At 37.9% G+C, this 23,454-nt stretch overlaps 3 protein-coding genes across 4 annotated transcripts; 2 read left to right on the top strand and 1 right to left on the bottom strand.

Annotated features, from left to right (window-relative positions):
- Positions 1 to 339: 339 nt before the first annotated feature.
- On the top strand, positions 340 to 15,400 carry LOC104229684 (aspartic proteinase 36-like). 2 transcript variants are annotated; one of them, XM_070160073.1, is made up of 13 exons: positions 340 to 812; positions 1,158 to 1,278; positions 1,427 to 1,553; positions 4,012 to 4,439; positions 4,545 to 4,701; positions 5,817 to 5,899; positions 5,989 to 6,085; positions 6,283 to 6,355; positions 6,453 to 6,659; positions 7,444 to 7,568; positions 7,730 to 7,831; positions 7,911 to 8,008; positions 14,702 to 15,400. In XM_070160073.1, the coding sequence occupies exons 4-13, from the start codon at positions 4,033 to 4,035 to the stop codon at positions 14,874 to 14,876; spliced, it is 1,524 nt and encodes a 507-aa protein (XP_070016174.1). In that variant the 5' UTR covers positions 340 to 812; positions 1,158 to 1,278; positions 1,427 to 1,553; positions 4,012 to 4,032; the 3' UTR covers positions 14,877 to 15,400. The 2 variants fall into 2 exon arrangements, with proteins under 2 accessions (XP_070016174.1, XP_009780671.1); XM_009782369.2 differs by lacking the exon at positions 1,427 to 1,553.
- A 1,558-nt stretch (positions 15,401 to 16,958) lies between these two features.
- LOC138879785 (uncharacterized) lies at positions 16,959 to 17,663 on the top strand. Its single transcript, XM_070159418.1, has 2 exons — positions 16,959 to 17,062; positions 17,138 to 17,663. The coding sequence occupies exons 1-2, from the start codon at positions 16,968 to 16,970 to the stop codon at positions 17,661 to 17,663; spliced, it is 621 nt and encodes a 206-aa protein (XP_070015519.1). The 5' UTR covers positions 16,959 to 16,967.
- Positions 17,664 to 20,175: 2,512 nt separating this feature from the next.
- LOC138879786 (serine/threonine-protein phosphatase 7 long form homolog) lies at positions 20,176 to 22,380 on the bottom strand. Its single transcript, XM_070159419.1, has 3 exons — positions 21,601 to 22,380; positions 20,708 to 20,815; positions 20,176 to 20,196 (listed from the first exon to the last, which is right to left on the bottom strand). The coding sequence occupies exons 1-3, from the start codon at positions 22,378 to 22,380 to the stop codon at positions 20,176 to 20,178; spliced, it is 909 nt and encodes a 302-aa protein (XP_070015520.1).
- Between the last annotated feature and the right edge of the window lie 1,074 nt (positions 22,381 to 23,454).

Below are 23,454 nucleotides of genomic sequence, written 5' to 3' on the forward strand. Positions count from 1 at the left end.
AAAGATAAGCTTATTGTACTAGGTATAAATAATCTTCTACTAGGGGTAATGTTTATCCATACGGAATACCGAAAGGATAAACTTATTGTACCAAGTATAGATAATCTTCTACCGATGATAATATTTATCTATAATGAAGCAGGAGAAAGGATAAACTTCTTCACGAGGCTTATTTCCAATATATTACTAAATAGATAAATATCTTTATGGCGGAGTCCTATATAGATAATCTTCTTCAGAAGCTTATTTACAAACGAGTAACATCCATAATATAATAGTATATTTATAACATTTTTAATAATATTGATAGTATTTATAAAATTGTGTGTGCTAGGCAAACTAGTTGCAACGAAAAAGCGAAACAAAATACATCTAACATCTCGATTTCACCTTCGCGGCTTCGCTTAATCCGTTTGTCAGGTTCCGCTACGTCCTTTTCCTCCGGCCTCGCCGACTTGCCGGCGGGCCTTTTACCGGCTAAATCTTTCATATCTTCTCTTCATTTTTCTTCATCTCCAACGATCCGTCATTCCACTGGACATTCCGATCTGGCTATAATCGCATAGTTGACCTCAAATGGGACGGGCATCGTTCACCGCTGCTTTCACGATCGTCTCCTTTGTATTTATACTGGTCAATTACGATGTCGTTTCGTGTTTGGGCTTTTCGATTAGTAGTCATCGGAATACCATGTTTCTCCCGCTCTTTCCTCCCAAAGATACTTCTTATCGTTCCTTGCCTTCCCGTCGACTCCTCCAGAAAAGCCCGCCGAATGCTCGAATGGCTCTCCACGACGATCTACTCCTCAATGGGTCAGTTGCTTAAATTCACTGCTCTAATATGATCTGTTTTCACTGGACGTATAATCTTTTTTCTCATAGAAAATGTCTTGGATTTGAAAATGTTTTACTTCGTAAAATCATCTTCTAGATCATTTTCAAGTGTTTGCTTGGACATAAAACTAGGTGTCGAATGGTACGGTAAAGTATTTGTATATTTGGATTTTTATGTCTTAATTGAAACGAGTGATATGGAGTAAGAGTTAGAGTTATTGGTAAAGAAAATAGGCTCCTTTACTTATATGGAATGCCAACACATTCCCTAAGAGGGGTTTTTACTTTTTATTCGTCTATTGATTGCAAATTACTTTGATGCAGATATTATACAACCCGTCTTTGGATTGGAACTCCTTCCCAGAGGTTTGCTCTTATAGTGGATACTGGGAGTACTGTTACATATGTGCCGTGTATAACGTGCAAACAATGCGGCAAGCATCAGGTGGGCACATTTTTGAATTTGTTTTCTTTTTTTACCTTTCAGGATATTAATGATATTAATACTTTTCAGTTGTATGTATTTTCCCACCGCTAGTAGCTCAATACGAAAATAAAAATTAATACAAGCTTTTTTATTCGTGTTGCTTCAGAAACTTGAAGATCTTGATGTGGTAGAAAAAGGAGTAAATTCATGAACTGTGTTAGTATAAGGTTCATCGGTTATTTTTATGAGGGAAAGAGATGTTGCTTTTCAGGATAGAACAAGCTTAATCTCATGTGAGTATTTGATGAACACTTATATCATTCCATAATGTGGACTATAGAAACTATAGAACATTTAAAACTCAGATATATTATGCTTTGCTTACATTAGAATAATAAAAATGCAGAAAGAAATAATATTAGCTTGGAACTTGCTATTTTGTTTCGGGGAAATGCTGGTCAATTAGCAAGGAATTGGGTTTGCATTTTTTTTTTTTTTTTTTGTGTAAAAAAATGAATTGTTGCACCTCTTATTAGATGGATTTCTATTTAAAAAACATGTAGTGTAATTACATTGTTCGTAAGGTAGCAAATGTATTAAGAAGGCACCACCAGTTACAAGGGTGAACAAAAAGGACTAGGGAACTAAGGCTAGCACTATATAACTGTGAACTTAGACAAAAATATCAGCAAACATAATGATGCGAGTGGAGTTTCTATTTCAGCTACAAAAAAAGTAGACTAAAGATGTTTCCTATACTGGACTTATTGAAAATATGAAAAATAACATTGTTTCTTATATTTGTGAAAATTCAATTGATAATCCTTCTAATGATCTTTTGTTTCTCTCCTTAAGCATACACAAAATAGAGAAAAGGGTGTCAGTTTCCATAAATCTTACCCTCTGCCTTATAACCCACCTTAGCAAAAGTTACGTAATCGAAGTTGGCATGGCCCAGTTAAGAGTTAGAGCACAATGTCAACAATATGACATCTGTCGTCCATTCTGCACTCAAGAAAGAAAAGATCATTGCTATCGCTTCTTCTCAAAATCTCTCCGGTGAGAATAGCACCCAAGTAGGTCCCTGAGTGTTAATTGCTGTCCTTTTAGGTGGGTGCCTTAGCACACCATATTTCTATGTCCGGGAAAACCACGGTTCTATATTTATCTAGGTATTTTAAGTGCATCTCATTAACAAGAATATATATCACATATTCCTCAATCCTAAACTAGTTAAGGTTGGCTATATTTGTGTTGTCAAAGGTGAAAAGCGTTAAAAAGCGGTCTAAGCTAAGTTGCTCGGACACAGGTGCGGGTGTCCGACATGCGTGCGGATCTAGAGGTCGGATCCTTCAAGATGTTAATTCTAAGATTCGGGGATACGGATCCTAGTACGGATACGGGTACAAGGATCCTGCTAAAAATAATTAAAAAAAAATAAAAAAATAAAAATATCTCTAAATTATAAGAAATTTTATGGAATACTTACGTATAGCCGGTAAAGTATGGATTCTTTTTATTCTCAAGTTGTAGATAAGTAAAGGATTATTTTCCTAGATAAGGTATGTTAGTTTCTTGAAATTTACCCCAGGTTTGGTTCAGATTTCGGGAATCAAATTGTATCTCGTCTTTAATTTTTCCGTCCGTCGTGGTCAAAGTACCCAAAATTATTTGACCAAATCTGGTACGGATCCCATACCCACACCCATACTAGTGTCGTGTCGACACGGGTGCAACACCTAAATTGCCGTGTCGGAGCAACTTAGGGTCTAAGTCTATCAGGGCTTTAAGCGAAAAGAGCAATTTAAATGTGGGCTTTAGTTAAAAAAGGCGCAAGGAAGAAAAAAATAAGAAATTTATATGTAATGCAAGAAATAGGTAACAATTTCATTTATAATGATTTCCTTATCAATGAATATATTCATTTGCCAATCATTATTATTTTGTATTGCTCTATTCAAGATAGAACTTATGGGAAATGAGGCGCACACCTTAGTGCTTTGCCTACACTAGAGCGCAACCTAGGTGAAGCGAAGTGCATACCCTTGGCTTTTTTGAGCGCGCCGCAAATGGGCATTTGATAACACTGGGCTATATCAATCTTTTGTATACATTCTGCTCTATTTAAGCCCATACTATTTCAGTACTAAGTAATTCGTCTTTTAGGAAAATTAGGGATTCTCTAAACATCACACTTATCCCTGTATTGACAATATCTTTGCAAAGTCTAACCAGTCCCAAGCTTAGCTGACCCAACTTGTTTGGGCCTGAGGCATCATTGTTGTTGTTGTTGTTGTATATCTAGTCCCAAGCTTGGATTGAGAAGGACGGTTGTGGTAGATCGACATCCAATGTTAAAAATCTTACTATGATAAGTAATTTGAATTATCATAAAGAGAAGGAAAAATTGAAGGATTAAACAGTCTAGAGGTAAAGTCAGGAAAAATATCATTTTCTAAGCTTGTACTTATGAAACAAAAATAATATTTCTAACACTCTCATTGTTGCTGAGCTATAGAAGTCATTGCAAGGATGATTTGTCGCATGAGGTTTTGCATGAGGCGTATTGCTTATTTGACCTTTAATAATAATTTAAAAAAAAACAATTACTTCTCTTGATAACTTTGTAGCCTATAAGATTACACACTGGAGGCCTATATAGTTGAAAAAAGTTTTTAAATTCACCACTTGAATTCTATTGCATTTTGATTTCTATCATTTTCTTAAGTCTCTGAATGTTGTCTTATTTAGGATCCTAGATTTCAGCCAGAAATGTCAAGCACATATCAACCTGTAAAATGTAATATTGACTGTACATGTGACAATGAGAGGGAGCAATGCATTTACGAAAGACAGTATGCTGAGATGAGTTCTAGTAGTGGGGTGCTTGGAGAGGACATTGTGTCCTTTGGAAACCAAAGTGAGCTTGCACCCCAGCGAGCTGTTTTTGGATGTGAAAATAGGGAAACTGGTGATCTTTACAGCCAACACGCTGATGGTATAATGGGCTTGGGTCGTGGGGATCTCAGTATAGTGGATCAGCTTGTTGAGAAACATGTAATTAGTGATTCCTTCTCTTTGTGTTATGGAGGGATGGACTTCGGTGGCGGTGCAATGGTTCTTGGCGGAATAAAACCCCCTGAAGACATGGTCTTTACCAATTCGGATCCTGTACGCAGGTAAGTATTTGAAATAATTGCTTTAAAGACATAGGAATGTTAGGTGTCTCCTAACAAATGCACTTGATAAACTTACGCATTTACTCTAGTCTCGGATGGCAACAGTCCATATTACAATATTGAGCTAAAGGAGATGCATGTTGCTGGGAAGGCACTGAATCTGAATCCACGGGTTTTTGATGGAAATCATGGGACTGTGCTTGATAGTGGTACCACATATGCTTACCTTCCAGAAGCAGCATTTGCAGCCTTCAAGAATGCTGTAAGATTAATTTTCTCTTAATTTCTTGCTATCATTTCTGTCATCTTTGTCTTGCATTCTGCCTGCGAAGAGTAGTGAAAGTAGCACGCTTGTGACGAGCAGAATATCCTGGGAAATTAAATATGGGAAAATTGAGTTTCATTTCTATTACTCTCTCGATTTCAATTTGTTTCAACCTTTTCGGAGTATGAGCATCAAATTGACTAATTTTCGGGTTGAATTCGGACATAGATTCTTTAAGTTTTTTGAAATAAAATTTACATATTTAACAACTACATAAAAAATACTATAAGTCACAATAGTTAACAATTCAAAATATTTAAGAACTATTTGCAAAAAACATGGTCAAAGAAAACATTGTTTGACCCTCCAAATAGTAAAAGGTTCATTCTTCTGAAACAGAGGGAGTATGTGTCAGTGTTAATGCCCTTTTGATTGCAGAAGTCCTCCTTTTGTTTCTTTGGGTTGTTATCTAAGTACTATTTATGCTATTGATTGGTGGAATAAATTACCGCATGCTAGTGTGACAAGAACCAACTTGAATACTCTGTACTCTGTGGGACTTGGACCTAAAACCTCTTAATCACACTTAATTACTGGGATAAGGCTTCAATACCTACTACACAAGTTTGAAGGGAAAAAAGGAATGTGTCATCCTACAACTCCACCACTTAACCATTTTCCATAAGGTGCAGCATCTTAATGGACTACTCATTTTACATTGCTTAACCACTGATTATACTTGGTGTTGATTATAGTTGGTGTTGCTTAACCACTAACGGTAGTTGATTTTCTTGTTAATTATTGAATTTAACTAAGTACCACGCGATATTCTCCAGGAATGTTGGAGAGAAATCGGAAAACTTGTTTGATGCATACGAACTTTTTTTCTCTAAAAAAGAAGAAGATATATATGAACTTTTTGTGGAGTTACTGCAAACCTTTGATGTTTGTAGTTTATTGACTTCTATTCCTTTGCATTAAAAAATGATCGATGGTTTGTGCAGTAATACAATGTGTTACTAATAACTAGTGGGTAATGGATTTTGTTAAAAATGGTGTAATCAGAAAAAGATTTTCTCTCTGCAATGAACTTCTGACAATCTTTTTCTCAGGTTATGAAAGCGGTTCATTCTCTAAAACAGATTGAAGGGCCTGATCCAAATTACAAAGATATCTGCTTTTCTGGTGCAGGAAGGTAATATATATCACTACCTAGATCATTTTGCATTTTTTCCCTTTTAACTTGGCGTTTCTAGAAGTATCAAAGTTTCATGTATATTTCAGTGACATTTCACAACTCTCGAAAGCCTTTCCGCCTGTCGACATGGTATTTACAAATGGAAAGAAACTCTCTCTGTCCCCTGAAAACTACTTGTTCCGGGTAGGCATCTCACTCCTTGTTTTTTTAACTACCCTTGAGTGATGAATTTATAACCGCCCCCCCCCCCCCCCCCCCAAAAAAAAAAAAAAAAAAAAAACTCTTCTGGTTTTGGTCTCCTAATGATTCCAATTTCTTTTGAATGTTTTTGTATTGACTGATTCCCCCCATTTCGTCACTCGATCTTCTGTGGTATGAAGCATTCAAAGGTGCGTGGTGCTTATTGTCTAGGGATTTTTCAGAATGGGAAGGATGCAACTACTCTTCTTGGAGGTATTTCTTTTTTAAAATCTGTTAGCATTATGGAAGGACTATTTTCCAAGCTATTCCTGGTTGTACGTGTTGTCACATGCATGCTTTAACTGCACAGGGATTATTGTCCGCAACACACTTGTCACTTATGATCGTGAGCATGAAACGATCGGTTTCTGGAAAACCAACTGTTCCGAATTATGGGGCAGACTTAATTCATCTCCTCCACCTCCAGCATTGCCCTCTGGCTTGGATAACACAAACTCCACAGGAAGTATGGCCCCTACACTGGTTCCTAGTGGATCTCCTGGGTATAATGCACCTGGTACAGTATACTACCATCTTTAACCATCCTTTAAGATGACCGTCAATCGTAGCTTTTGTTTTTCTACTAGGGAGTTCTTGATCTTTTTTCTAAAAATTAATCCATTTGAAGCCTTATTACGTTTCCCCTCCATTTTAATCCATTTTGGTTTCTGGTTTGTTTTGTGAAAATGTTGAATCAACTTTGAATCACAACATTTTGGTTGTAGCTCTATTGCTGTTGTACATGTTAGCTCTGTAATTTTCTGTTATTGACCAATGTCAGCATATATGTTGACATTTGACCATGAGTTTGCATATTCTTTCACCGAGATAATTGTCTTGTGATCTAGCATCCAACTTACTGAGAACCACCTTCAGGCATAAGAAATATTATAATGTCATGACGTTGTTAACATTATTGAACTGGAAAACAGCTCTGGTTAATGCGGGACTTCTTGAGGGGACTAACAATTTCAAGGAATAACAATTGCCACCAATCGGACATGTATCAACCTTTTTGCCAACCATCTAATTCCCTGGACTAGCTGATATTGACGAATTCCCTTCACTAGGTGATATCTGCACTAGGATCTTGGTCAAATTCTTGATTATTTATGAGACAGGTGTCTCTTTTGACTTCTTTTGTAATGTGAAGTTTATGAAATGACATGATAGTTTTGAAAATTAGGCACTTTCTCTGTTAATTACAGCTTTTCTCTCATGTTAAAGCATCTAGTGCGTATATATTGGCAATTATAGTTTGTTGTTTCCATTGCGTATTCATCATATATCTCAATTTGCAGGGGAAATTAAAGTTGGATTCATCACATTTTATATGTCATTGAGTGTGAATTACTCGGACTTGAAGCCTCGCATTACAGAGCTTACCCATCTCATTGCCCAAGAGTTGGACGTTAACATCTCACAGGTATTTTGGTTTTAGAACGATAATTTTGGCCAAACCCAAATTTGTCTGATTATATCTCATCTTAAGCTGAACGCTTCAGTTTTGTTCATGTTACTTAACTGCTCTTGTATTTTAACTTATCCTATGTGATGCTGCTCTACATATTGTGAGATACCTTGCAGGTTCACTTAATGAACTTCTCAACGAAAGGAAATGATTCCCTTGTTAAATGGGCTATCTTTCCAGCAGGATCTGCAAATTATATGTCAAATGCTGCTGCAACGGTGATTCTGAATTCCACAATCTTTGCAGATTATTTCTTGACATGAACAAGTTTTGTTTATTCATCATATCTCTTTGCAGGAAATAATACATCGGTTGGCTGAAACTCGTGATCGTCTTCCTGATACATTTGGGAGTTACAGAATATTTGAATGGGGCATTGAACACCTGCCAAAAAGGTATACTGGCAGTCTCCATTCTTGTATTTTGATTAATTTCAATACTTATCCTCATCCTTGCTGGTCTTTCATTACTTCAACATCCCTTTTTCTAGTTATTGTCGTCTCCTTCTCCAGGACATAGAGAGTAATAGAGAATAACTAGTGAAATCTCCTTGTCAAATAGTACAATTTCTTCAAACTGTTGGTTCTAACTAGTTTTGCGTGCTCAGAAGCTTAGGTATCTATTGGTCATATCTAAATTCCTATCTTTTTGCTATCCATGACGAATAAGAAAGAGTGGGAAAGATAAGCGGCCCCATCAGTTGGGCTTGGATGAGAGGCATGTTGAGGTTGGCAGTTTGCTTGAGCAGATTGGAAGCTGTTCTATAAGCCCATCAAATATTTTCATTTGTATGTTTATGACCTCACTCTGAATGCTTCTAAAATAGGTAGAATGTAGTCAAATGCTCATACGATGAACTTTTTATTGTTTGAGCAACTTTTTAATATGTAAAAGAAACCACGTGTTGGGAATTCTCTCTGACTTGGGATAGGATCCCAGAATTTCTCTCTCTTCAAAACATGTGGCGGAGAGATTTTTTTCCGATAACCTATCAAGCGTACTTTGGTTCTCATGGAAGACAAGATCTCCCTCTCAGGTGAATGGGTGGTTTCTTTTAATTGAAAGAAGCAGAAGGTTTTCCTGCAAATTCAAGATAGACGAGGAAAACCTCCGGTGGGTCTGTGATGCTCTCAAACAAGCATCAAAAGGAACATGGACTTTTATAGACGATGGGGGAGGAAAATGCAAACGTACGTATAAACAGTCTATCTAAACTATAACATTTATGGTCGATTCACTCGAAGTGAAGCCTGATTGGGAGATAGGAATCCGACAGTTATCATTTCGGAGCCAGATTACAACTGGGGATTGAGAGATGTAGCTGCAGATTTTACATTTTCTTGACAAACTTACAACAAGCTGATTCAAAAGGACCAATATCACATAGACGAGATTATATGCTGATACGGCTATGATTCATAAGGACCAATATCACATAGACGAGATTATATGCTGATACGACTATGATTTCTCACTGGACGGAGATGGTGGATCACCCAACTTAGTTGATACTGTGTTGAACATCAGCTCAGGGACCGACAACGGTGTTCAACAGTTCCTCTCGAGATGTCTAGTTGGTATATTTGGTGATCCGTTCAACCATACCCCACCCCCAACTGATACAAAAATGTTTTTTTGAACGAGTGGAAGAGAGGCAGAAGATTTGTGCTGGAGTGAATGTCAATCCTTCTCTCACACCATGCTTGTTCGAACTAGCTTCGAGACAAGAAGCTGTTAGGGTCAAGGTAGGAAACTGGTTCTGGAATGGTGGGCGACTAGTATTAGAGTGGTGGCCTTTGGTGGGCACTAAACTGACTATCAAAGCTTTTGGTACATGCATGGTTTCAACGACCATCATGGTGGATTCGTAGGAATAGATGTATATGGGGAATACTAGAGCCATTTTCTTTTTGCGAGAATTTGTATTAGCAAATCGGATACCAAATGCTCAAAAAGGTTTGTGCTTGAAGTGGAACATTGGAAGTATGAAATCTCAATAAAAAAGATGTCATTGCCATGCCGAAACCAATTGAAGCTTCGATAGTCCCTGTAGGAGAAATGGAAAAAGATTTTGTTGACTAGTACAAGGGCGAGAGTGCATTGGGGTAATCAACACAGGCAACGTCCAATTGTTGTAGTGGGAGGATAGGCCAGGTCTACCTTTAATTTCAAATTTTGCGGAGTCCACACCCAAAACGATACACGCCTGACTCGCTTCGTTTAATGGGAGTTATAAGGGCCACATCTTATTGGACCTTATTGCAGATAATGCCTATTATACTGAAGGCCCAACTCGGAAGGCTTGCAGAAAGAACAAAAAGCCAGCCTCTTTAAGTATGGAAAGCTAGAGGATATAAGCATGTTCTTGCTCTAAATAAGCAAGTCTCTGATGCTTCGTCCGCAATCACCATCAACCACCATCAATCAAGTTGTGGTCTCGCAACAACTTCCCAACAATTACACTACTCCACCACTTCATCCTAGCGACCATGCACACTCCAACACTGATAATGAAGCTTATGGTGAAGCAGGAGCCTTCAGGGACAATCTCAGAAACCTTTCTATACACTTGAAGTCAGTGTTGGGGAAACCGCTAGCTTCATCACTTTAAGCGTAAAGCGAGGCGGGGGTTGGGCGCTTCAAAGGGCTAAGGCGAGGCATGGTGGAAGAAGCGAACGTTTCTGTCCAAGCAGCGTGAATCGATTGAAACGTGTAGCGATAAAAGCGTTCGCTTCTTTTTTTTATTTTTATTTTTAAAGTCGACTTTTAAACTTGGATAAAATGAAATGGTCGCTACTTCTTAGGGCAAATATTTCATACTTATTTTGCTGCTTGGTTAAAGGGTTCGTTTCTTTCTTTCTTATTCACTACCTCAAAAACAGATCAGTGAACTGAGCCGAAGTAAGTGGTGCTGCGCCAGCTGGCCTACGCTTCTCATAAGCCGGCCACCATCTATATGCAAGCCCTATCAGCTGGAAAGTAGTAAGGTCAACCCTGCTCAACTCCACTATGCCCATAGTGCGTACGATACAGTGACACTGGTCTTGAAAGCCCTGTGCATCGTTAGAAGCTGCGCCACCGAAAGTCGGAGGAAAATACTTCTTGAACCTCTCTAACCTTTTCTGATCCTTTTGTGACGCCACTGGACTGACCTCAGACTGATCCACAATCACGGGCTGCAATGGCATAGCACCCGGAGCCTGATCGACATGCGGCCACTGCCCTGGAGTATGGGCGACATGAGTCCGCTGATCCGCAATATAATTTAGTTTAAAATAAAACAATAATGATTGTAGATGTTATCCAGCCAACGTAGTGAAACATAAAATTATACTACTCAAAAGTCCTTGGATACCTTATTGAGTTATCAACATATTATCTTTAAATTTCAGCTTTAAAAAAAGCAAGAATGGCGCCTTCTTAATTAAGATTAAGAGTCAAAGCAAATAATTATCAATCAAATAATGAATACTGGGCTTCGATAAATGAAAAAACATGTCCATGTGCCTGATGAAGGCCAACCAAATTTAAGTTATCTTTGGATTTCAACTAAAGTAAGTCATTGCGACATGCATAACATGTTTAGATTGGAAGAAGACCTAATTATAATTTTAAAATTTTGTAAGAAATAAAGAGTGGACGGGACGTATCTCTAGTTCCATTACCCTGTGAATTTACACCTTATTGGAACTTCAGGAAAATTAAAGTGCCACGAGACACAAAAAAATGTAACATACCATAAAATCACACAAAAGTAACCAAATTCCACAACCTTTTCTGATAAGAAGCAAAAAATTGAGGCTATACGGACAAAGTAACAAATTAACAAATGAATTGGAACTTGAAGAAACATCAAGTACACAAAGTGCCACATAATCACATAAAATTAGCAAAACCCACGAAACATTTTTCTGAATATTAACACTTTCAATGCAAAACCTATTGTTTTTTTTTTAAAATTTTATGTTCAGAAATAGGTTTTGCATTTTCTTTTTCTTCTCAAAAAATGCAAAACCTATATCTGAACATAAAATTGAACAAAAAATAAAAAAAATTAACGTGAAGAAACATGCATCGAGAGCAGAAAGTGCCACATAACTGCACAAAATTAAAGAAAACCCAAAAAAATTCTTTTAAAAAAAAGCATATTTCAAGGATAAACAAATAAAAAATGGAAAATTTAACCAAAAATTGGAACTTGAAGAAAACAAGAAACAATGTTAGTAGAAGCCATCACTTTGTTGCTTTAAGCGATAAAGTGTTGTGAAGCAACAAGTTATCGCTTCAGGGGTGAAGCCATGCACTTTAGAGAAATGCGCTTCAAACAATGAGGCCGGGTTGATCCAAACATGAAGTGTTTGGTTCTTAAATCTCAACTTTAAGGTGTTGGATTAATGTCACTATTTTATTAGATGTTGAAATCAGATTAATAGCAATATGATTCTTGTAGTACTAAATTCATATTAATTTGGTATTTTCTTAATTTTTGTTTGTGTTTTCATTTTGAAGAAGCACGCTCTTCACTTCTCGTTTTTTGCTTCATTCCCATGTACCTTTTTTTTGCGCTTTCCAATTGGAAAACACTGCAACGAAAGCCACCAAATTCGTTTTGAAAAAGTACATGTTGAGGGCATGACTTGTTGTTTGGAGTTCTCTCTCTCCCTCCCTTTTTTCTGTGATGTCACTTTCTTGTCCAATTCTTCATGTTAACTGTTGCTTGAGTTGCTATTTTAAAGATTTCTGTTAATCTGGAAAAGTCACCTAATTCGATTTGAAAAAGTACATGTTGAGGGCATGACTTGTTGTTTGGAGTTCCCTCGTTTTTTTTTTGATGTCACTTTATTGTCCATTTCTTCATTTTGTATTGACAAATACTCATCTCATAAAATGAGTACATGTTAACTACTGCCTACATTGCTATTTTAAAGATTTCTGTTAATGCGGAGAAGACATATTCTTCGCTGCCTGGCTACTTGACCTTCTATTTGTCTCCAATACGTTGACGAGAACTAGAGTTTCCTATGTGTTGAGTAGGGGTGTTCATGGCTCGGTTTTGATAAGTTTTTTCTTAAAAAGAAACCAAACCAAGTATGTCGGTTTTTCAAATATTGGAACCAAACCAAACCAATTAAATCGGTTTTTATCGATTCAGTGTATGTGGTTTTTTTGGTTTTTTTCGGTTATTTATCGGTTTTTTCTTAAATATGAGATATACACTACCAAACACATATTCCGGCCACTACATTTTCAACATTGTACTGTCAAACCAGTTGCTATTTGATAAATCTATCATTTACCAATATATATTGATGATAATTGAACCAAATAGTGATGAATAATTTTAGGACTCAATTAAAAATAAATTATTTTTAACATGAAATAAATTCTTCTACTTAGCAAAAGAAAACTACTAATCAAACTAGAATGTAAGGGCAAAAAACTAGATTATCACAATAGCAAAGAACTAGACTAAAAGTGCAAACTATTAAAATGTAACATAAAATTTTAGAAACTTTGTTTATAAATATACATATACATAGGTATAATAATAAATTTTAAATAGCTACTTCTATATTCGGTTTGGTTCGGTAATTTTTGGTTATTTTTGATTAAAACCAAAACCAAACCAAATTTGGTCAGTTTTTAAAATTCAAAACCAAAACCAAACTGAACCGAGAAAGTATCGATTTTTTTACGGTTTGGTTCGGTTTCTCGGATTTTTATGAACACTCCTAGTGTTGAGCAGGTACTGGAGTATTAATTGACAGAACATTCGTATAGTATTTTTAGGCCTCATTTGTTTTTATTAGGATTAAGACGTCTGAATCTGAATACACATCTGAATATTAATATGTGTAATAAGATTAAAACGCCTGAATCTGAATTCACATATGAATATTAAGATGTTATATTAAGATCTGAGTACTGAATAATTATGGCTGTTTGTTTTCTCTATACATCTGAATGTATAAAAATTTTCTTTATTTAAATATTACAACAACAACACCAAATTAATTTAGTAGTATATTAGTAAAATATTTTAAAAATTATATGGTGGTTGGTGGTGGTGATGGCTAAAGGTTGTGGTTGTGGGTGCTGACTGGGTAGTAGCTGGTGTTGGTTGATGGTAGTGATTATGGGTAGTAGATGGTGGATAATAGAAGTAGTTAACAGTGGTGATTGATGGTGGTGGTGACGGATAACTGCGATGGGTGATATATAGTGGTGGATGATAGCGATGATCGATGGTTGTTGTGGTAATAGTGATTGGTGGTGATAGTTGTAAATGATGGCTAGTGGTGGTGACAACTAACATTCATGCTTGACGGCGATGGTGGATGTGGCTGAGGATTGGTAGTAATGGGTGGTGTGGCTATTGGTGGTGGTAGTCTATAATGGTGGGGAACAGTGATGGTAGCGTGGGGGTGGTTAGTGGCGAAAGTGTAGGAGTTATGGTGAAATGTCATTTTTTTACATAACTTCTTGAATGTGTAACATCTTAATGATATTAAGACTATGTTAGAGATCTTAATCACTAAGATCTATTTAGACCCATTAAGTGGTTATAAAATTTAAAAAACAGATTTAATGGTTAAGATCTTAATTATTAAGATTCAGATCTAAAAAACAAATGTACTTAATGACATAGATCAGAATTACTAAGATTCAGACCTCCATTAAGTGCAAACAAATGATGTCTTATTGTCCCCCACGATGCTGCAATGGAACATCAGCATCATGTTGACAGAATAATAAAGGCTAAGCAGAAGATAGTAAAATAAGCTATGGCTAAGATTTCATTGTCACTTCTTTCCTTATTTGTGGTGTTCCTATATGGGAACTTCTTGACATGCATCTTTTGTTCTTTAAAGCATCTCTTACATAAACTGCAACTTATTTTATTCTTTGATAAAAAGGGGAAATCATTTAGCACAGGTGCTCACAATTGGTTGTTATTTTGACTAAAGAAAAATAGCGCTAGAAGGGTCATAATCTTTGGTATCCTGTGCCCACAACTCATTCCACTTTAAAGATTGATTCATGTGATATAAGGTCTTGATTGCCGTTGTTTTGTTGCAATGATATAGGACTGGATGGCAGCAAAGTTACCTGATCGTTGTCATAGTATTTTCAGTTGTGTTGATACTTGGATTATCAGCTTTCTTAGGATTGTTGATATGGAGGCGGAGGCAAGAATCGCCTCTTCCATATGAACGTGTTGAGACCGTCGTGCGCGAACAAGAACTCCAACCACTAACGTGAAACAAGTCATGCTATCCTGAATGATACATGTCTGAAACGTATGCGGAGAACATTTTTGAAGCGGAAGCACTGATATATTTAGCTTACTTTCAGGTTGACACAACTTTTTTCAAAGTAAAAGGAATTATAGCCAGTAACAGATATGTCAGTATCAAATCAACATTACTCTGGAGAGAAGAGTACGAAAGGTCTGCTCCCGATTTTCTGTAATGTTACATTCATATGTGAATATTGTAAAATATCTTGTAATGAATAGGTTACTGATCCTGATTCTCTCTCTCTCTCTCCTGTGTGGTGGTAGGGGGGGGGGGGTGCTGAGGAGGTGGAGGTTTTGCCTGGTTTGGAAGGTTTGTTTTGCACTTTTATGAAGCTGAGAGTTAGATCCACTTAGTTCGAGTACCATGCGAGTATAAGACCAGTTAATGGACAATCTCTGTTCTTCACTTCCATGTTATTTAACTCGGGGATACAACAAAACTTACACTTGTATGGAATTAGGGCACTGCTGTCAGCTAAATTTATTATCTGATTCTGTCGCTATTCATCTGGATTAAAATTTTCATGTTGTGGCATTTGCGTTAGTTCACATCTGTTGGGATTTGCATTTTTCTGGAAATGCCATTTTCTACTATAATCACTTCTTTTTCTACTATGATAAGGTGGGTTGCTCTGATGGTAAGCACCCTCCACTTTCAACGAAGAGGTTGTGAGTTCGAGTCGCCCCAAGAGCAAAGGTGGGGAGTTCTTGGAGGGAAGGATGCCAGAGTTTCTATTGGAAACAGCCTCTCTACCTCAGGTAGGGGTAAGGTCTGCGTACACACTACCCTCCCAAGACCCCACTAGTGGCATTATACCGGGTTGTTGTTGTTGTAGTCACTTCTTTATCTTCTTTAGGAGGCAGAAGGATTTTGAATAAGAAGAGGAAGATAAAGCCATTCCCCGCGAGTCCAAAACGCTTTTGATGTTTTTTTGGACAAAAACCACTTTTATACTGCTTACAAAAAAAAGTTACATAAATGAGTAAAACGCAGTACTATACTGCGAACTACGTTAATGGATATTAGTCCGTTAAAGTAAAATGCAGTACCATACTGTATTTTATTTTAATTTTTTTTTGTAATTCGCAGTACCGCACTGCGTTTTACTTCAATTTTTTTTGTAATTTGCAGTATAATACTGCGTTTTATAAAGCAGTTCGCAGTATTATACTATGTTTTACTCTGGTTTTTGGTGCACCAATAATGAAATGACATAACAATAATTCAATACATAAAACGTAGTATTGTACTACGTTTTACATTCGGACTTGCCTTATTTAAAGGCTTTTCAATTTTATGAAAATTCATTCAATCTTCAAACTTACGTTCATACTTCTCTCTTCTTCTTATCAATCATTTTTTTACAATGTCTGAAGTGACAAAAATAAGGGTTTCACTATATTGAGGGGTGGAGGGGGGGGGTGAGGTTGTGTTGGAGAATAACTCTGTGAGGTATAGCTCACCTCCACAATGTCATGTTAAATTGCCGCTTACTATGAAGTACGATAAATTGGTATCGTTGTTACGTAAAAAAATGAATGAGAGGTGGCGTTCGGTTAACCTTAAAATAACCGGTAGATTTCCGTATTCAGTGACTCCGCAGGGGTTTGCTTATTATTCTGAGTTTAACATCGAGGATGATGAAACTCTTAGAGATTTTTTGCGGATTTCGGATGAATACAGGGAATTTATTGTAATAAAATTATTGGAAATGTACGTCAAGGTGGAAGACGTTCCCCAATAATGAGGGCGTGCATAGTAGGGATAACCCCCAGTCATCGGGTGGTTATTCTGGAGCAGTTTTTGCCGGACAGATTGCTGATGAAAGAGCTTGCCTTGATTTAAACTTGTCACCACCAGCGAATGAGCAGCTGCAAAATAATTTTTCGACTTTATATAATCAACAAGATGATTGGTAAACTTCAATTCCGTGGGTGTTTTAGCGATGTTTATTTTATGTTTTAATTGGATTTGTATTAACATTCATATTTTTCATAGGGGGTACCGTCCGAATACGAATTTTACAAGTTATGACCCCGCCCCTAGTTGGAATATGTGTATTTCTGGAGTATTGGACCACGGTGATCCATCCGGGAGTCATCACCAACAAGCAAATATCCATCATGAAACGTCAAGACAGTACGACTTGTAAGTAAAGTGATATAGCTATATCTAAAGTATTTATCTAGTTGGGTATATTATCATTTTGTTATTTTTGTGCAGTGAAAACGAGATTCTTGAAGCTCCTAACCTCACACAGTTGCCCATAGACGACGTATTTACTCGTGATTTGGCAGATGCGCAGAGTCATGAAGATGATAGTGATTATGACAACAATGCGGATGAGTCTGGGGATGACACACCCTTCCATGATGAGGGTGATGATGAGGAGGAAGTGAATGTTAAACCTGAGCTGACGAGGGAGCATGTTCCTCCACCTCCCGCTAGACCAAGAGTGTACGAGTCCCACGCGCCATTTCATGAGCGGAATATTCCCTACCTTGATAATTTGCCAAGCATGCCGAATGTGGATGCCCTCACAAGGGATGATGATGAATTTCGGTCAGCGATGTGGGATGAGTCTAGACCAGCTATTCTGACAAAGGGCATGTATTTCCCTGATAAAGCTCGCTTAATTAGGGCTGTAAAAATCTACAGTATAAGAGAGTGCCATGAGATGACAGTAAGTGAGTCAGCTACGGAGAAATACAAGGTTGTATGCCGTAGAGACTTTATGGGTTGTCACTAGATGTTGCGTGCCACCAAGAAGAAATCAGGTTTGTGGAAAGTGGGTAAATTTATTAGCGAGCACAAATGTGAAATGGACACATACAATGAGAATCACTTCAACTTGGATGTGGACTTGATTTCTCTTGTCTTGATTCCATATTTGGAAGTATCCATTAGGTTCAAGATTAAAGAGTGTATTACAGCCGTCCACCAGGAGTATGGTTGTACTATAACCAAAAGAAAGGCATATCTCAGTCGCAAACGTGCCTTTGAACTTATTTATGGCGACTGGGATAAGTCTTTTTCAAATCTGCCCAGGTACATGGCCGTACTGCAACACTTTAACCCTGGGACTGTTGTTGAATGGAGGCGTGAGCGGAGTCCGGACAGACCCAAATATATTTTCAACTATTTGTTCTGGTCATTTAAACCAGCAATTGATGGTTTTGTGCATTGTCGTCCTGTTATTTCCATAGACGGTACTCATGTCTATGGAAAGTATGATATTAAGCTTTTGATTGCAGTTGCAGTAGATGCCAACGGGCAAATATTTCCACTAGCTTTTGCCATATGTGCCAACGAAAGTGAAGAGACATGGACGCTTTTTTTGAACCACTTGAAGCAGCACGTTGTCAAATAGCGTTCAGGTATTTGTCTAATATCAGATCGGCATGGTGGTATTTTAAGTTCTGTACGTCACTTGCCTGAATGGCAGGAACCATATGCATACCACCGTTACTGTGTGCGTCACCTGAAGGCCAATTTCCAGAAGAAATATCCTGACAAGGCATTGCATGACTTAATGTGGATGGCTGCAACTGAGCACCAGCAGTGCAAATTCACGAGGCGCATGGAAGCGATCCGGCAATTAGAACCACGAGCCTATACTTGGTTGATAGGGCATGAGCTTCACATGTGGACATTACATGCTGATGGCGGAAGACGATGGGGAGCCCTCACTACAAACGTGTCAGAGTCATTCAATGGCTTGTTGAAGTCTACCCGTGGACTGCCTGTCACTGCCATGGTCCGCATGACATTCAAACAGAGTGCGAAGAGGTTTGTTGAAAGGCATGCAGCTGCATCAGCATTGATGGACATGGGTGTTCAATTTATGCCAATACCCATGAGAAGATTTGAAAGGTCCAGGAGGCGAGCACAGTGACATTCATTTATTCAGTACGATCATGAACGGGGTATTTTTGAAGTTAAGACCGCTATCCGCGGACACCATGGGAATAATCTACAGATGGTGAATGAAAATAGAAGGTTATGTTCATGTGGGAAATGGACCATCTACCATATGCCGTGCGCACATGCGTTGAAGTACTTTCAACAAGTTGGATATGGGGCAACAAACTATATTGATAGGCAATACAGTGTTGCTGCATACGTAGACACGTATAGTGGGAAGTTGCAACCATTAAGTGCTGAGCATTATTGGCCGCCGGAACCTTTTAAGATGGTATGTAACAAGGACTATTTGCGCAAGCTGCAAGTGCAAAAGAGAACGCGTATACAGAACCAAATGGATATTGGTGACACCGTTTATGCGCGTAAATGTGGCATATGCTCGCAAACAGGACACGACCGTCGTAAATGTCCTTCAGGTGGTGTGCGTGGCGGTGATAATCCGGCTCCTGGTGCAAGTTCGTCGAATGTACCCAACTATCAAGGATACCCCTAGTCTTTTATTTTGGTTTTTTTGTAATACGTGTTTGTACTTGTGTATGTTGCAATATATATCAAATAAAATTATGTTCCACAATTTGGAATAAGTGAAGAAAAAGCTGTTTAATTGTAGAAAAATGTAAATAAAACATTACTACAGCACAAACACAAACATAACAGGACAACATAATAAAAATACATGAAATATGAAAAATACACTAAACACATACATGCCAATGTTTAGTCCCGATTGCCATTTATTCTTCGCTCCAACCACTTAAATCGTTCTTCCATTCGTTCTTTTTTTTCTTCTACCTCTTTCAGTTTCGCCTTCACCCCCGCAAGTTCCCGTTTATATTTTTCTTTTCGTTCCTTTTGAGTTTCACAATTCCATTGTGCTTTCCATTTTTCTTCTCCCACCTCCTTCAGTTTCGCCCTCATTTCTACAATAATTCTATCGCTTTCTCTTTGTGTTTCCCGTTGGCATAAACACATATTATGAAGAAACTGCAGTTGTTCTCTGTAGCATTCCTGATAACATGGTTCATCAACCCATTCCTCAAAATCACAAATAGGTTCGCCGAGAACCTTGTATAACTGGTTCATACAGCACCAGTAGCGGCGTCCAACTTCACCACCGTCCCAACAATTTTGCATCGATCATTCTTTTCCACAGTTGCACTTTGGTGGACGAAGAGGTTGAGCCATTTAATGAAATATTTGCTTTTAGTTAAAAAAAAAACCTTACTTTTAATGAAATATTTGCTTTTACTAATTTTTGAGCACACAAAATAACTACAATGATGCCGTTATTTATAGGAGAAAAATTTAATACATAAAGCGTGATATAGTACTGCGTTTTATGGAGTTGTCTTGTCGTTCTGAAAAAAGATGAAAACCATGTGAAAAAAGCTGGTTTATTGCAAAAAATATTTAATACATAAAGCGTGGTATAGTACTACGTTTTATGGAGCTGTCTTGTCGTTCTGAAAAAGATGAAAACCATGTGAAAAAAGCTGGTTTATTGCAGAAAAATTTAATACATAAAGCGTGGTATAGTACTGCGTTTTATGGAGCTGTCTTGTCGTTCTGAAAAAGATGAAAACCATGTGAAAAAGCTGGTTTTAGTTATCCTTTGTGCAGTGATGGTTTTAGTTCTACTGTTTGTTTTTGTGTTATGTTTGCTATGTTTGTGTTTCTTGTGTACTGTTTAAGTAAAACTGCTGTTCAAACACAATTAAAATAAAAATGTTGTTAAAAGATAATTGTTATCATTATTTACATAATGCACTATTTACACAAACTAAAAACCTAAGTAAATCAGTGAGTCCCGCAGCCTGTGTGCTTCAGTGCTGCTGCTGGCCTGAGTCGCATCCCCTGTCGCCCGGGTACACTATTTGGATCATCATCATCAAGCCGCCTCTTTATGTGAGGATGTGCAGCATCATCGACTCCACAGCTGGCAGGATCAGAAGAATAGGCCATCGGGCCGTCAGCAACCTACAAAACAAGTACTAAACTTAGCAGGTGACAAAGTATATTTGTATTGTACGTGTTAAGTCAAAAAATATATTCTCACCGTGGTCTCGTCGGCCTCCTAAATATATGAATAGTGGCCTCCTGGGTAAATGTAGGTGCTGGCGTAATACGGTCAGCTCAGTGCTCCTCCCAAATAAGGACCTGCTACTCTAGCCATCCCATATATATATCGTCCATCCTGGCACAGTCATCCCGCTGATAGTGTATAGCCACCCATCCAGGATCCCTCGGTATAGGCTGGGGACGGTGAAACTGGCGAAGCACACGCTCTGTGGCATGATACTCAACCATATCGAAGAAGATCATCGGGACGAAGGTGCTCCAAAGCATTTGATTGACTGAGCAATAAAAGGGCAGCTGAGCTACCAACTCGTCGCTGTATGGCATCCAGATGAACTGCCAAAATATAACATAAAAGTGAGTATGCGCAACACAACTCAATTTAAACAAGTAAGTGTAGGTACATATCTACCTGTCCGTCCACCAGCATATCTAGCACATCCCTGATAAGGAGAGATTATGATGAGCATCGGTCCCTCGGTAGTTCCCACGCCAGAGAATCCACCTAGAAGCTAGAGGGAGAAACGGATAAGCCTCACCAGGCGCAAGTGCTGGTAGAGGTGGCTGCAACGGCATGATCCGCTGCCAGGCCCAAACCTAAGATAAAAGGTTGATGTAAAATTTATGAGTCATTTCGACCATATAGAATTCGGAGAAATGAACAGAGTATTCGAAAATGTTGTCACCTGTAGGAGGGGAAGAAAACCACATATGTCCACCGCTGGGCCCATGCTCGCCCGGCACATGCTCCTATACAGGTATGCGAGAACAACAACACCCCAACTGTACTGGGGTAAACCATCCAACTCCTGAAGATGATGGAGAAAGCGCATACTCACTTTACTCCCCGAAGTGTTCGGGAACAAGACACACCCGAAAAGCAGGAGCAGCGCCAACCGCGTGTACCTCTCAATATGGAGATCTTCCATCTCGCCGGTAATGTCTGGGTGTAAAAACGCCATATGATCTCTGATGGCTGACAAAGCAACGCGACTGCCCCCATCGTCACCCTGAGGTCTATAACTAGTAAAATGCATCATCATATCCAAAAATTGTGCACGCGTCATGGATCTAATGTACTGGGGCAGTGCTACGGCCCGTCCATCTACGCGCAGCCCGTACAAAACCTGAACATCCTCCAGCGTGATGGTGGCCTCTCCAGTGGGCAAGTGAAAAGTGTGCGTCTCCGGTCGCCACCGCTCTACCAAGGCCGTGATGAGAGACCAATCAAGCTGCATCCGTCCAAGCTCAAAAATCGTATAGAAGCCCGTAGCCTGTAGACGTGCGACTACACGGACATGGAAAGGATGCTCCCCGATGAACTCCCACAAATCGTCAGGTCTCCTGAGGCGGAGAGGCTGCATCGATAGCTGTCCCTCCCATACAAATGAGGACCTATGGTCGCTCTGCAACACTAGTAGCTGATCCTCGGCAGGTCCGGGATGCGCAGGCGGAGGAAAGTCCATGTCGTCTACTATAATTTAAACAAAATTAATTGTGTGTTAGCTTAATAAATTAAATAATTAATTATGTTTAAAATTGGACTGAATAATTATGTATGGGTTCTAGGCTCGATATTTGAGGCCCGGTAGCACCGAGTTATCTTTAATTATTATGCGTGTTAATTTCAACATTTTTAGAATTGTGTCTGTTAGCTTAATAAATTAAATAATTAATTATGTTTAAAATTGGACTGAATAATTATGTATGGGTTCCAGACTCGATATTTGAGGCCCGGTAGCACCGAGTTATCCTTAATTATTATGCGTGTTAATTTCAACATTTTTAGAATTGTGTCTGTTAGCTTAATAAATTAAATAATTAATTATGTTTAAAATCGAACTGATTAATTATGTATGGGTTCCAGGCTCGATATTTGAGTTAATTTTACAACATATATTAATTTGTTAGTTTTGTAAGTTTATTGTTATAAATTAAATAATTAATTTTGTAAAGTGTAATTGGAGTTACTACATACTTAAACTACATAGACTCTACGCTAAAAGGCTATACATTTTACTACGCTAAAAGGCTCTATATTTTACAACACTAAAAGGCTCTATATTTTACTACACTAAAAGGCTCTATATTTTACTACGCTAAAAGGTCAATATTACATATAAAAACAACTAACATAAAATACAAATATGAACAAAATAAATAATATTAATTTTTTAACAATACAAATAATTTATCAAATTTTAACAATTTTTTGTACCAAAGCTAATAAATTAGTTCGGGTATAAATAAGATACAAATTTAAACACAAACATAACACAAATTAACATGGAAATACATTAAACAATACAAATATGCATGTACTATACGAGTTTCAACATAAACAAAATCGAAATACCTTGATTTAAGTTTTTTGAATTTGATTGAAATCGAATTTTTGCACCCGAAAGAAGGAATTCAAAGCTTGTCTTGTATGTGAGACCTACACTCCTTGCTCTTTAGGTGACGGGTGGGGTCGATTTTTTTTTTTTAAGTTTGTCGCGGGGTGGGGGAGTGGGGGACTAGAATAATCGAAATTTTTA

Source organism: Nicotiana sylvestris, chromosome 10 (genome assembly GCF_000393655.2).
Source record: "Nicotiana sylvestris chromosome 10, ASM39365v2, whole genome shotgun sequence".
NCBI classification, from domain to species: domain Eukaryota; kingdom Viridiplantae; phylum Streptophyta; class Magnoliopsida; order Solanales; family Solanaceae; genus Nicotiana; species Nicotiana sylvestris.